Here is a 15,000-nt window from a genome sequence, read left to right as displayed (position 1 = left end):
GGCCCCTCCCCTCGCTCCTCCCCCAGCCACACCATCAACACATCCATCCAATCAGTGTCCGGCAATACCACACCCATCCCCATGCCCGTCCAATCAACATCCGGCAATACCACACCCAGTCAGACACCTCAGGACTCTCTCATGGGCCTGGGAGGAGAGGTGCAGCAGGCCTTCGCTCAGGGTAACAAACACGTTCCTCTTGTGTTTTCATCACAGTTTGGCCTGACAAAATAAAAAAATGTGATTCTGCATATTGAGATTACAGGAATATCCCAGGTTAAATAAAACAGCATATCACAGGACATATGTGACTTAAAGCACTTACATCAATTATAAAGCAAAAAACATGTTTATTATTTGACCTGTGAAGTTTTCTAAAATAATTCTGGAGTAAAAATGCTTTTCCATGGAAAAACTGCGGTAAATAAGAAATGCACTAACCTATAAATCAAAACTGTACTTGGTGACTCATTTTATTTTTTTAATATCTTAAATAAAATTACTGAATTTTAAAGTAGCAGTTATTAAATATTAATATTTATGCAATTTAATACAATACTCATGTTCAAAAATCATGAAATAATTTCATTTTTAATGTTATTGCTGACCAAGGCAGCAAATACAGTAAAAACATTAATATTGTAAAATATTATTACAATTTAAAATAACTGTCTTTTATTGTAATATATGTTAAAATGTAATTTATTTCTGTGATCAAAGATGAATTTTCAGCATCATTACTCCAGTCTTCAGTGTCACATGATCCTTCAGAAATTCTAATATGCAGATTCGCTGCTCAAGATACATTTATTATTATCAATGTTGAAAACACATTTAGTGTTATTATTAAATAATATAAAATAATTTGATTTCTTTTTTAAAGGCTCCAGGAGGAACTTCAGAAATGATCTCCTGGTAGCTGCAGACTCCATAACCAACACAATGTCTTCACTGGTGAAAGAGCTTAACTCAGGTAATATCGAATTCTATGCACTTATTTTATTATAATTATAGAATAAGTCATACATTGATGTTCACACTTTGCTTTTGATGATGTTTAGAGGCGGGGAGTGAAACAGACAGCATCTCTGACCTCACGTTCCCAACATCAGACGTTCTCCACGCCAGGAGCGCTTCAAGATCAGGGTAACACAAACTGGACTAAATCACCTGCTGACTGGCGGATCACCTGCTGTCCAGATCTCCTGGGCCCATGTTTACAGTGTTTCTGGTCTCATAGGGCAGCAGGTGCGCTGGAGGCTGGGGATTTCTATGGACATGATCTAGAAAAGCAGCTGAACCGAGAGCTGAAGATGGAGGAGCGACTCAGACACACGCAGGAACAGGACAAGAACCTCCTGGTGAGAGGCCTACAAAGACCTTTTTATAGAGCATTTCAAAGCAAAAACAATACAGCAGTAAGATCAGCTTCTGTCCAAATTAATATACGTACCAGAGCAGTTTGAATGTCAGAGAGTTTTGCATGTGATACGTTGGAATATGCAAATTATCAACCATGGCGAAAGACTGAACCAACCATCATTAGTCATCGTTTTACTTATATTTCTATTTATAATCTTTGCATTATTATGCTCTTAAACAGTAACAAAATTAGACAGCATCTTGATTCAATGAGAATACTGAAAAAAAAAGTTTTGAAGTTTTTGAAGTGTTTTTAACACTGGTAATAATCAGAAATGTTTCTTGAGCAGGAAATCAGCATATTAGAATGATTTCTGAAGATCATGTGACACTGAAGACTGGACTAATGATGCTGAAAATTCAGCTTTGCTTCACAAGAATAAATTATATTTTAATATGTATTGTAATATAAAAATGTTAAAAATATTTCACACTATTATTGTTTTTACTGTATTTTTTGATCAAATAAATGTATCCTTAGTGAAAATTTTTAATGCATCAAAAAAAAAATTGTCTGATCAAACATTAATTTTAAATTAAATTATTATATATATATTATATTATATTATTATATTATATTATATTAGTTATATTATATTATATTATATTATATTATATTATATTAATTATATTATATTATATTATATTATATTATATTATATTATATTATATTATATTATATTATATTATATTATATTATACATGCATGTAACGCGTGGTTTATATTTAAGACAAAACTCCCCCAAAAGATAAATAATATTTCTTATGTTTCTGTATTCACATCCATATTGTCATCTGACCCAAAGCCATTTTTAAGCAGCAAACTTTGGATGAATCTTCTGGGATAGAAATGAAATATCCATTAAACCAAATGGATATTTCATTGTAATGAACATACTGTATCCCCAGGCTGCGTCCAGGCACCTGTTTTTGAGTGCCGAGATGATGTTCATTTTAACTGTACATCTGTACAAATACTGTCACGGGTGCTGCATGCAACATGCCACAACTATGCTCCTTCCATGTCATCTATGGATATCAGGCCATTTCAACATGGTCAACTTTAAACTCCTTGATTCTGTTTTTTCCAGGTGACCTTACAAGAATAGCTGGGTTTTAGTGAGCATGGTAAGTATTTGTCAGTTGAGCTGTGACTGATGCAATACAACAGTGTCTAATGGTTCAAACGAAGGTTTTCTCTTTGTCTCATTGCAGGGAGGAAGATTGAGCGACTCTGAAGCACTGAGCTGAGCTGGAACATACAGTACCACACTTCTGAAAACATCAACAATACTGTGGGACACAACCCAGTCTATAAATATAGAAATATATTTTTAGAATCTGCAAGATGTTTTAAGACAATACTGTGAACCGACTTTGGAAATTACAAATAATGGAACTGTCTACAACACCGCCAGTGCCATAAATCCAGTGATTATGAGATTATTTCATTTCCTTGGCGTTTACGTGTTCGGTTTGGTTTATTTCTGTGTGTATCTGTTCAAACTTGTACTGTATTTAAATATCTGTTGGGTAAAGTGGGGGGTGGTCTTTGATGAAGCTGCTATCTTTACAAACGACATCTTTTATTGTGCATCAAGAGCAGAATAGCCTGACCTGATGCTCCTTTAAAGCATATAAAATAGTAGGATTATGTTGTAGCTTCAGTTCTCTTTGAGAGTGGAATGATTTGAGATTGATTGATTTGATACACAAATACACTGCCTTAGCTTATCAGACTTATTTTAATAGCTGGATAGGTGTGAGTACTTGGTTGCAATTTATTCATATTTAAAGTCATTTTAATAAATACAGGTGAATCTCGTATGTCACCAGGTCACATTTAATGTTATTTAACTTTATTTTTAACAAATTCAGTATGTTTTGCATGAAGAGAATAAAGCCTATTTTTAGGACCATTTAAATTTCCCTCATAGTGACATTATTTTCATATGTTTTTATTTAAATCAGCCTACATTTAAGGTAGTAATAACAAATGATGTGTATAAATACATATATACAATTTATTAGAAAGTATTGCAATAATGATTTATAAATAATGATTTTTAAATTATTACTTATTTAATTAATTATTTATTCTCTTTATGCAAAATATATAGCTTTTTTTCCCTTTGGGTTTTAAAGTCTATTGCAGGTTTTTTTTTTTTTTTTTTTTTTTTTTACAGGTTTCATTAGATTCACCCAAAACTTTGTACCTCTGCATTCAGTGGAACATGCTTTTTTGACTCCAAATGGCACACAGTTAATTTACCATGCTCTGTTATTCAATTTGCAACATTTTAAATGTTTTAAGAAATGATGAAACAGGCATTTTTAAGGCGAAAATATGTGACAGCATCTGACACTACTGAATGTGCTGTTATGTCGATCAAGGACTGACAAGATGCCTTTTGGTGTAAGATATGTTGATCTAGAACAGAATTTTCATGCTTGAATTGATTTTGTTAGTGAATATGAATTCCTCGTAAAGACCGTCTCTAGTAGACGGGTTAAGAAAGACTGGTTGGGCTTTGACCATCTCCAGATTTGGACATTGATGTGTTTTTTTTCTTTTGTTGATATTCTACTGTCACACTGCAGCACTCACATATTTCTCACTGTTTACTGTTACCAGAAAAAAAAAAAAAGAAAAAAAAAAAAAAAAGCAGCATCTGCACCCTGCTGCCAACCATTGCACTTTCCAGTGATTTTGCATGGTCCTAAATAAAAATATTATGTTGTACAAGTATCATCAAGTGTCCACGTTGTTTAATGTTATTTGATCAAATCTGGGTTAACCGTCTCTGTATTTTCTATATCTTTAGAGTTTGTTCCATGTTGGTTAAAACTGATATAAAATTAAAATAATTTTGCACACAATGATATTCTAACACTGTGAATCGTCATCTGTCGATGCAATATATACAACGGCCACTAGATGTAATTTTATATATTTTTCCGTACGACAATAAAAATCACATTAAAATGAACTTAAACATAAATTAACCAAATTTAATTAATGACATTTAAAATAAAACAATGGTCTTTTCTCTTCCTAAAATTATTTAATCATTTGGGAGGTTCTCACAGCTTTAATTATTAATAATCTGAATTAATTATTTTTATTTATAAAATAATTTATTTTTTTTATTAATAAGTGTTATTTTTAATTCGTTTTTATTTTTATATTTTCTGTTTTCATTTTAATTTTAGATAAAGTTTTAGTAATTTTGTGTATGTCTAAATAGCTTTTATATATTTATATTTCAGTTTTAGTTGGTTTAGTACTTTTAGTTGAACTAAAAAAAAATGCATTTTTTGGTATATTTTATTTCAATTAACATTTATTATTTTTCAAGCAACTAAATTTTTTTTATGCTTTTACTTTTATTCATAAAAACCCTGTTACTGAGAACCATCAGGCCTACATTTGCAAGTAAAAAGGCTGTTTTAAAAAGTTATTGTTTTACTGCTATGGATACTACAAAGTGTGAGCAATTCCATTTCATTGTATTTAACAACATGAAGTGCATTCAAAGACTGTATAAAAACAGTGCATTAAACATTACATTAGTCAAGGTTTCCCAAACTGGGGTGGCAGCGCACTGCATTCCCATTGGTCGAGAAAGACAACATCCGTTGCTTCCCTCAGCCATTCATCTGAACAGAGGGAGGAGCCAATGAATAAAACAACGGCCTTTCTATCTGTCAACCAATCAACGGGAAGGATGATGAAGCGTCCGCCAATCAGCGGCGGCGGGTGGACAGGCTGGTGCTGATGGTTCTCTGAGGCGCTGGAGGGTGGGGTGCGAACCGAGAAGCGCAGCTGGTTTGGTCGGATTACTGTTGAGTTCTCCGCCAATCAGGCGGCGGGTGGAGATTCCTGGTGTGATGGTCGAGTTTATTAGGTCACAGAGAGGTTTGGCTTTGCTCTGGCAGGAGCGAGCCTATGGGAAACCACTGATTTATGTTTAATTATCCCATTCAAAACAACCAATGGCAGGAGCGAGCCTATGGGAAACCACTGATTTATGTTTAATTTTGTCATTCAGATCATGCAGGCAGAGTAGCTTGTTAGCGTAGCGGCAGATGTTCATTACATTGAAGTGCAACGATAGTCTCAAGGTCCTAACCCTAACCATCACCTTTTTATGTTTTTATGATGGCGTGGTTAATAAATGCATAATATTACTGACACGAATGTGTGTTGTTTTATTTATTTTTTTCTTTTGAAATTAACACGAAGTTGTTAAATTTCTAAGCACACTTCCTGTTCTAAGAGAAATGCAGTTGGTGCGCGAGGCTGCAAGGTGCATCTGATGTTAGATATTTAGTCCACGTGTTGAACATATTTGCACGAATAAGTGAAAGGTTGAATGCAAAGCCATCTTGAGAGGGGAAACAGGCCAACAAAAGACAACTTAACAGCCTTGTGCGATTAAAATGCAGTAATCTGCAACACAAACAGCCTGGTGGCCGCATGTGTAACATTTTAGTGCTGGTTCAGAGACACTTGACTTACAGTCTGGTCCAAAGGTGTGAGATCACTAGTGACAGAGCTATTATTTTGCATTAATTTCTATTCAAGGCCAAAAAAATTACAATAAATAAATTGCAAATTATATTAGCAGCATCTGAAAGACTTAATTTCAAAGTGCATATGAATTTCAGACATGCTTTAGGATTTGATTTGTGCTTCTTTTGCTTTAATGACAGCAGCACTTGAGCTGCATTAAGAAATTATCATTTTCTTATCAACACCTTTTGAGATGTTCAAAAGAGCAATTTATGGAAGCTTGTTGCCACCATAGAATAAAAAACTAAAATCGTGACATTGACCATACAACCCAAAATCAAAACAACTTCACAAAAAACACACAATCCTGAGATATAAACACAGAATTCTGACTTTTTTTTACTCCCAGTTCCAAGTTTATATTTTGCAATGACACTTTTTCTCAAAATTCTGACTTTTTTCGAATTACGTCTCACAATTCATCTAGCAATTCAGACTTTTTTTCTCGCTATTGAGAGTTTACATCTTGCAATTCTGAGTTTGTCACACAAATTTGACTTTTTTTCTTCAAAATTGCTAGAGTGGAAGCAAAATAAAAAATGTCTTTTCTAAGAGTCACATGATCAATGCCACTAGTTTACTTTAATTTAATATGATCAGTGAAGGACGGTAGTAGAGAATGTAAAATAGAGAATATTTCTTGTTCATATTACATCACAACCTTTTTAAGTCCTAAATCCTAAAACGTCCTGCTTACACTATTTTCAGATTTAATGCCTGAAACTCTCTTACATATATATGAGCTATATATGATTCTTAAGAAGTGATTCAGGTCAGGTACAGATTTTAGGACCCGAGAAGCTGAAGCATAAGAAAACTTTAAATAATCTCACTAATGTGTTTTCCATTTGTAATGTCATCGCTTGCATCTTCATTCATCAGTTTGAGACTATTGCTCATGACCCAGCAGGCCATTTTGATAATTTATCTCTCTGTTTTGACTCTAAAAACCATAGATTTGATTGGTTGGAGAGACTACATTGTAAAGATGTCATACAACACGAGCCTTATCTAAACATTGTGTAATGTGTATATATCATAAATTAAATCACAGCACTCTTTGCAAGACAGTGAAGAATAATGAGCCACAGGCCTCATCACATATAGAGCCAGATATCTAGAATTGCAAAAAGCACTGTATGTTTCTTTTTGGACATTTTATTTTATATCCTATTATTATAATTTATATTATTTAATATATAGTATCTTAGGCTCACAAAGGCTGCATTTATTTGATAAAAAATACAGTAAAAACAGTAAAATTATGAAATATTGCTGCAATTTTTTTTATTTGAATATATTTTAAAATGTAATTTATTCCTGTGATGGCAAAGCTGAATTTCCAGCATCATTACTCCAGTCTTCAGAAATCAAACTAATATGCTGATTTTGTGTTCCAGAAACATTTAAATAATTACTAATGTTGTTATTTATCTATTTTGTCTTCCTAAAGACAATAATAAGAGTAAGCATGCTATGCACTCATTTCCAGACATTTGGTTGTGCAGAAAGAGCAGATTCATTTACAGTATATGTAGCAGTAGAGATCAAGTTTAGTCATAAATTGGAATGTCTTTGTCAACCCATAGCATATTTATTAATCTTTATCACACAATTTTACCCATGCATGAGATATTAACTAGTCTGGTGGGGGGGGGGGGGGGAAATACACTTAAAAAAAAAAAAAAAAAAACTATTGGGGCTGAGATGCGCGTCTGCCATCAATAAAAAAAAAAACCTGGAAAACTTTCCCAGGCCCAGGTCATAAGAACAAAAAAGACAAAAAAGGTATATTCCTATAAAATACATAAATATTATATTATAAAATGCGGTCATTGTATATTGAATTATATATATATATAAATATATATATATTGTATATCTATAAATATATATATATACTATATATATTCATATATATATAGATATATAATATATATATATATATATATATAAAATATACAATGACGCATTTAGGAAGAGGTAAAGTTTCTCTGGCTCAAATCTGAAGCACCCCTCCCAAAGTCACATGACTGTAGTTCCGTGACTCGCCTGTGAGGGCGCTGTTGAGCCGAAGACACACATTCACACACACACACATACAAACACAAACAACAACAATAACAAACAAACAAACGGCATTTAAAAACACAAAAAACAATCACCCCGCACGAAACAAACCTAACACACCCACATCCCCCGACCGATTATTTCACAGAGCCAGATGCCCGGTCCGATGCAAGCTCTGTCCCCCAATGGAGAGAACAACAACGACATCATTTCGGACAGCAACGGCACCAACATCATTCCCTACAGAAAGAACACAGTGCGCGGAGAGCGCGCCTACAGGTACACCACTGCCATTACCACCCGCCGGCCGCTTTACAAAGAAACCACCGCTTTAACCGTCCTACACTCAGTGCATTTAGCCGAAAATATCAAGATTATACATTTTAATCCATGCCAACCCAATCCACCCACTAAACCAAAACCCCAACTACCATCATCGCTACATCAAACCTAACGGCATTTCCTTACCCAACCAAGCCATTTCCCCGATTCCCATACAATCACAAAAAAAAAAAAAAGCATGTTAAACGCTGTTTAGTGCATGCGTTCATGCTTTTGAGGCTTTTTCTCAGACGTTATGCATATGATTTGAGATGGATGTATGTTGGGATGCGCGCTGACATGCTGCTTTCTCAGGTTTTGACAGTGCATGGCCTGTATGTTCACCAAGCAGTCAGCCATTGCGTAATGTAATTCATTCCATCCTATCCCCAAAATCTGTTCAGATCGTTTGTTATGGCGTGCATATCGTGCCTAATACTGCGTCATATCTCGTGCATGGGTAAAAATATGATTGCATGTGTTTTATGGGTCTATAAACATTTTTTTGGGGTTGATTGCTTTTGTTGACACTGATTTTTTTCCCTCCCCCCTTCTTCAACCCAACATCTCACTAAACTGTTTATCTGTCCTGCTAAATTTAGAAGAATCTGCTCTTTAAGCTCAACAGCACTAATGTCTGGAAATGCAGTGTGTGTTTAAGTTTATTAAAGCCATGAGAAATTAATAGGGAGGTGCATTTGTCATCCTGGAGTGGTTTTAAAGAAATCTTCTGTAGTAAGAGATGTGGGTTTTCTTGAGGGATTTGCGTCATTATTCATGTGATGGTGCACTGGGAAATCAAGGAGAATGGGATTGATCTGGTGGATCTTTGAGTGATCTTTCAGTGATCTGTAACTGGCTTTGGTCAGATGATTGAATTATGTTAGTTTATTACGTGTAAATTGAGATGATCTTTGATATGTTCATATGCTTTATTGTGCCCTATTAATAACTGGTTGAGGACAACATTGCTGTTTTACTTGTCAAAGTGTGGCACAATTTTTTTAAAAATAGTTTTTATTATTATTGTTATTTTTAAGCAATCGGTTTGTAATAGGGATTCAATTCCAGGACCATGTTTTTAAAAACTGATTTAAAAAGAAGTGCACAATGTTTTTTTTCCCCCATTTTTTTTTTTTAAATGGATACTATTGATTTAGCTTGTTTTATTTATTTTTAGACAAAATAGCATTTTAATATCAGTCCTATTTACATTATCAGTCAGAGCATGAAAATAATTATCAGCTTGTATCATGTCAGCCAGTATCCACCCAATCAAACTGTGTTTTGTGCCAAACTGAGATGTTTCAAATTTATCCTCACATCAACAGCTTTTCAAGGACTTTCAGTGGAGGACAAGCAAACCTCAATTCCTAAACAAAGTCTTTTTTGTCTGAAGCAAATGTATAGGCAGTCTGGTTTGACATCAAACGCTGTTCTGTGATGGAAAATTAATATGTTTGTACATGCATTTAAAAAGTACTTTACGTATTTATTTATTTATATGGCAAACTTTTTTCCTTTAGATGTTTTGCTTTGTTTAGTTTTGATTTGAAAAAATAGAATAAACATTCAGTGAACTCACAGTTCTGTACAAGAACAAACAAAGCTCAAAAACTTCTATTTAACATCGTGGAGCGCGCTGTATGTCTTGATATTTACTTGCTGATTACCTAGTTGACATTAGGATCATGTTACACAGTGTTTATGGGCTAAATGTGCTCTTCAGAGCTCTTAAAGGAATTGTCCCAAAAATGAAAATTTGCTGAAATTTTTTTTACCCTCAGACCATCCAAAATGTAGATGAGTTTGTTTCTTCATGGGAGCAGATTTGGAGAAAAGTAGCACTACATCACTTGCTCATCAGTGAATGGGTGCCGTCTAGAGATGCACCAAAATTTCACCCAAAAAAATTGATTTTGTTTTTATTTTTGACCGAAAAAGCCTCTCTTGTTGCGGAACTCTACTAAGTTTTTCTATTTTGGCCAAAAACAAAAAAATCCATTTTCGGCGACTGACATTTTGGTGCATCCCTAGAATGGTGCAGGTTTCTCTGGCCGTCGTCACTGCGTGGATATTCCTCTCTATGAATGTGTGTTCAGTTGAGTTGCTCATGGCCTATGAGAACGCTCCTCTCGTGTACTGCGCATGATCAATAGTATAGTAGTATACCAAGTAGTAAACTTTCTCACTTGCTCTGATAATAATAGCTTTGTAGGACTATACATTATTTGGATAATTATACAAAAATAAATTCAGTTAAATCTGATTCTGTTGCGTAGAACTGAATAAAAATAATATATTGATATTTAATATTTGTCCAGTTTTTAATGTTTTACTTTCAATAAAAGTGTGGTTATTTTATTGGCTTGTATTTTTTTAAAATTCATTATCATTAAAATTGAGTTAAATTAAAAAGTTAATTAATAATAATAATAATAATGATAAATAATTGTTAAAAAAACATTTTTGTTTCCTTTTTTGGTTTTCGGCCAAGTGCATCTTGAAGTTTCGGTTTTGACCCAGAATTTTCATTTCTGTCCGTCCCTAGTGCCGTCAGAATGAGAGAAACAGCTGATAAAAACATCACAATAATCCACGAGGAATCCACACCACTCCAGTAAGATCTTGTAAAGCGAAAAGCTGCATGTTTGTAAGACACAAAGCTATCATTTAAACTTTAAACCATTGCTTCTCTGAAAAACAAAAAACAAAAGTACAAACAGTTCCACCATTGGAAAAGGAAGTGGAAATCCCCTGTTGTCCTCTCACATCAAAATCCATCGACATATTTGTTTACAATTGTTTTCACTTGTAAACAGTGCTTGATCAGTGCATATTTCTCTCCTGATTCGGACCAGACTACTTTTTCACCAGAAATAGCAATATTATGGATAGAGGACTTGAGCAACGGTTAAAAGTTAATGAAATCTTAATGATGGATTTGTTTCTTACAAACTCACAGCTTTTCTCTTCACAAGACATTAACTGATGGACTGGAGTGGTGTGGATTACTTGTGGATTATTGTGATGTTTTTATCAGCTGTTTGGACTCTCATTCTGATGGCACCCATTCACTGCAAATGATCCATCGGTGAGCAAGTGATGTAATGCTAAATTTCTCCAAATATGAAAAAGAAACAAACATCTATGTCTTAAATTGTTTTTTTAGGTGAACTATTCCTTTATAAATTCATAATAATAGATGCTGTCCCAGTTTAGTCTTTCTCAGTTAAGTTACTAAAACTCTTAGAAATGCATTGCAGTTGCACAGTCTCATAATTTTATTAACAAAGTAAGAGGATGACTTTGCTGTTATACTATGCATGCATTGTATATGGCTCAGACTGACAAGATGATTCAGAGCTGATAGAGTCATCCAGACTTTGAGCTGTCCTTCAATACATCTGCACATGATTGTGATGCTGATGTCTGTGTCTCGTCCGCAGCTGGGGGATGGCGGTCAATGTTTATTCTACCTCAATCACCCAGGAGACTATGAGCAGGCATGACATCACAGCCTGGGTGAACGATCTGCTCAGTCTAAACTACACTAAAGTGGAGCAGCTGTCATCAGGTATGTGATCCTCCCAACTTAACCCACCGCTGACACTCATTAGACGCAAAGACCAGTAATCCCAGAGGATTTACACCGAGGCATTTTGTTAGTGCTCGTCTGCGCTGCTGTAGAACGCCTGCTACCTTTAAATGTTTGTGTGAAAAAAAAATGCTGGGCAGTAAAGCTGTTGTAAATTCTCAGCTGCTTTAGGAAACACAGCCATGAATTATGAACCTGGGAATAGAGTTAATCACATTAAACTGCTATGAAATTAACTCTTTCCCGCCAGTGTTTAAAAAAAAAAAAAAGTTGCCAGCCATTGCCAGCATGTTTGATGATTTTCACTAAAATTTCATGGCCCCCAGAATATTATTCTGAACATGCAATACATCAAAATAAAGAACAAATCCATTTTATTCTAGCTTCAAGCTGTCTTTTTTATCAACACTTGTAGGTTGTAGAATGTAGGTAAGTTTTATAAAAAAAAAAAAAAAAAAAGCTGTCCTAAATAAGTCATCACAAAACATTTTTGACCCAGCGTATGGTTTGTGCGTCTCTTTGCAGGAGCAGCGTACTGTCAGTTCATGGACATGCTGTTTCCCGGCTGCATCAGTCTTAAGAAGGTGAAATTCCAGGCCAAGCTGGAGCATGAATACATCCACAACTTCAAACTCCTGCAGGCCTCCTTCAAGAGGATGAATGTTGATAAGGTGAGACGAACATGAGAGCCTTGCAGTCATGCTTCCACTATAACCGCTGAAAATCTGCTTAGAAATAAAATCACCATAGAGAAGTACATTTTAGCATGAAAAACAGAAGTGGTTTTGTGTGATGAGAAAATATATAAAAGATCTCATAACCCCTGACTGATTGAATTCTTTTATTCACAAGCTTTATGAGTAGTTGTCTTACTGAACACATACTGATAAAACAGTGTTTAAATGTTTTACAGTTCCCTGTGTAATTATAATACCTGTATTATTTCCACCCTGAAAAAGAAATTGCTTGTAAATTTCACTTTTAATTACAAATAAATGGCAAGTGACACATTGAATGAAATGTGAAATTTTGAAATAGAAAAAATTAAATAGTATTTTCCTGTAAAACATACTGTTTTCAATATTCTTTGTTTTATTTACAAAGAACAATATTTTTACAATGCAGCTGCAGTTGCCTTCTTTACAACAAAATCTTAACATTACAGGAAAAAAATAATAATAAATAATAATGTTAATTTGTTAAAATAATACATGCTTATATTAAATATTTATTATTAAATAAAAATGTAATTTTAAATTGAAAATGTTGCCTCTACTTTTGAACCTCGTTATTCACTCAGTGCTGTTGTTTTATTAAAAATTCCAGACTTTTTTCTGCTTAAAAGTGTGCACTTGGAAAAACAAGGTATAACAGTGCTACTCTATAATGCTTGAATAGATATATAACCCATTATTTTTCTTAAAAACTGTAAACGAATTCTGCCAATTTTCAACCACAGACCCTCAAATCAAAACTCAGTCAGTAAACCCAAATGTGCAAAATGATTGACATGCAGAAAGTGTTTCTGATTTTCTGAAATAAGCATGATCGAGCCACAATTTTTATTTTGAATATTTACTTTTTTTTTTTTTTTTTTAGTCAAGACAGTCAGAGAGACTTCTATTTGTGATATCTGACAGATGGAGACTTTTTATGCATGCAATAAAAAAGAAATCACACTTTACATAATCATTTGTGTTAATTCATGCTGGGATTCACAAACTTTTATTGTCAGCTGAACCCCTTTGACCTAAAATATTTACTTGAAGTTTACTTGAGACTTAAAATTAATACTTGAATAATTTAAAAAACACATTCAGGTGTTTGCAGTAATAAAATAAAATTGTTTTTTTTTTATTAATTATTATTTTTATTTTATAAATTTTTATGGTTGAATTATTAGCACAAATCAGATGTTTGTGGAACCCCACTGTTTTGAGAATCCTCTTAATTTAATATATAAATCTGTATTTGTTATGGAAAGTTATGTGTAATGTAATTTTTTCACATTTATAATCAAATCCTGTTTGCTTTCCTTTTAGATCATCCCTGTGGAGAAGCTCGTCAAGGGACGGTTTCAAGACAACCTGGACTTCATTCAGTGGTTCAAGAAGTTCTTTGACGCCAACTACGACGGGAAGGAGTACGACCCGGTGCAGGCCAGACAGGGCCAGGACGCCATTCCCCCTCCAGATCCCGGCGAGCAGATCTTCAACCTGCCAAAGAAATCCCAGCATGCCGTCAGCTCTCCCACCGCAGGTATGTTCAGGCTGCTCGTCACATCGTTTATTAACAATCATCATTAATCAACTGGCATTCAGCATCTACTAAATTGCATCATGGCATCTGTTAACTTGTGTGCAGGAGCTACTAGATCAACCAGTTCAACCCCTAAATCCTCCACCTCCACCTCCACCTCCCGACCCTCCTCTGCCAAAAAGATCCCCGTGATGTCAGCGACACCCGCTAAAGGAGAGAAGGAGCTGGAAGCCCAAGTAACACAACTAAACGATCAGGTGGACATCCCTAACGCTATTAACACTATTAAAATCCTGAAATAAAGCATTTGAGCAGTCAAGAACATAATGGTTAGAAAAACTGAGTAAAACCTTGAGATAAGATGCTATTTTAGTAGATCATTTTTGAAGACCAGAGTTTCTGCGGGTCTTAAAAAGTCTTAAAAGGTCTTAAATTGGAATAGAAAGTCTTAAATTCGTAAATTTATGGCATTAAATGCAATATATATATATATATATATATATATATATATATATATATATATATATATATATATATATATATATATATATATAATATAAGTTAAAGTGAAAGTCGTGACATTTGCCAATTATGGTAACCCATACTCGGAACTGGTGCTCTGCATTTAAACCATCCAAGTTAAATATATATGTGTATATATGTGTATATACTATGTATGTATATCTATATGCCCACTGCTCCGGGTGTGTGTTCACGGTGTGTTCACTTCTCACTGCTGTGTGTGTGCACTTGG

The 15,000-nt window shown here is 34.2% G+C and overlaps 2 protein-coding genes across 12 annotated transcripts in view; both read left to right on the top strand.

Annotated features, from left to right (window-relative positions):
- LOC109049170 (dystrobrevin alpha-like) overlaps positions 1–4,174 on the top strand; it is a 19,492-nt gene extending 15,318 nt beyond the window's left edge. For all 11 annotated transcript variants that reach the window (XM_042714662.1, XM_042714661.1, XM_042714668.1 and 8 more), the window contains 6 exons: positions 1–181; positions 884–973; positions 1,062–1,146; positions 1,241–1,361; positions 2,514–2,550; positions 2,638–4,174. The exon at positions 1–181 is cut by the window's left edge and continues 12 nt beyond it. In XM_042714662.1, coding sequence (XP_042570596.1) covers positions 1–181; positions 884–973; positions 1,062–1,146; positions 1,241–1,361; positions 2,514–2,531 — 495 coding nt within the window. In that variant the 3' untranslated portion in view covers positions 2,532–2,550; positions 2,638–4,174. The remainder of the gene's footprint in view (positions 182–883; positions 974–1,061; positions 1,147–1,240; positions 1,362–2,513; positions 2,551–2,637) is intronic.
- Positions 4,175–8,203: 4,029 nt separating this feature from the next.
- The window catches only part of LOC109104201 (microtubule-associated protein RP/EB family member 2), an 11,989-nt gene continuing 5,192 nt past the window's right edge, over positions 8,204–15,000 (top strand). Inside the window, exons 1-5 of the mRNA XM_019117571.2 lie at positions 8,204–8,347; positions 11,839–11,966; positions 12,513–12,658; positions 14,030–14,246; positions 14,352–14,503. Of these exons, the coding sequence (XP_018973116.2) occupies positions 8,223–8,347; positions 11,839–11,966; positions 12,513–12,658; positions 14,030–14,246; positions 14,352–14,503 (768 nt within the window). The 5' untranslated portion in view covers positions 8,204–8,222. The remainder of the gene's footprint in view (positions 8,348–11,838; positions 11,967–12,512; positions 12,659–14,029; positions 14,247–14,351; positions 14,504–15,000) is intronic.

This window comes from Cyprinus carpio, chromosome A24, assembly GCF_018340385.1.
Source record: "Cyprinus carpio isolate SPL01 chromosome A24, ASM1834038v1, whole genome shotgun sequence".
In the NCBI taxonomy this organism is placed as follows: Eukaryota; Metazoa; Chordata; class Actinopteri; order Cypriniformes; family Cyprinidae; genus Cyprinus; species Cyprinus carpio.
This window is presented reverse-complemented; position numbering and strand designations above follow the sequence as displayed.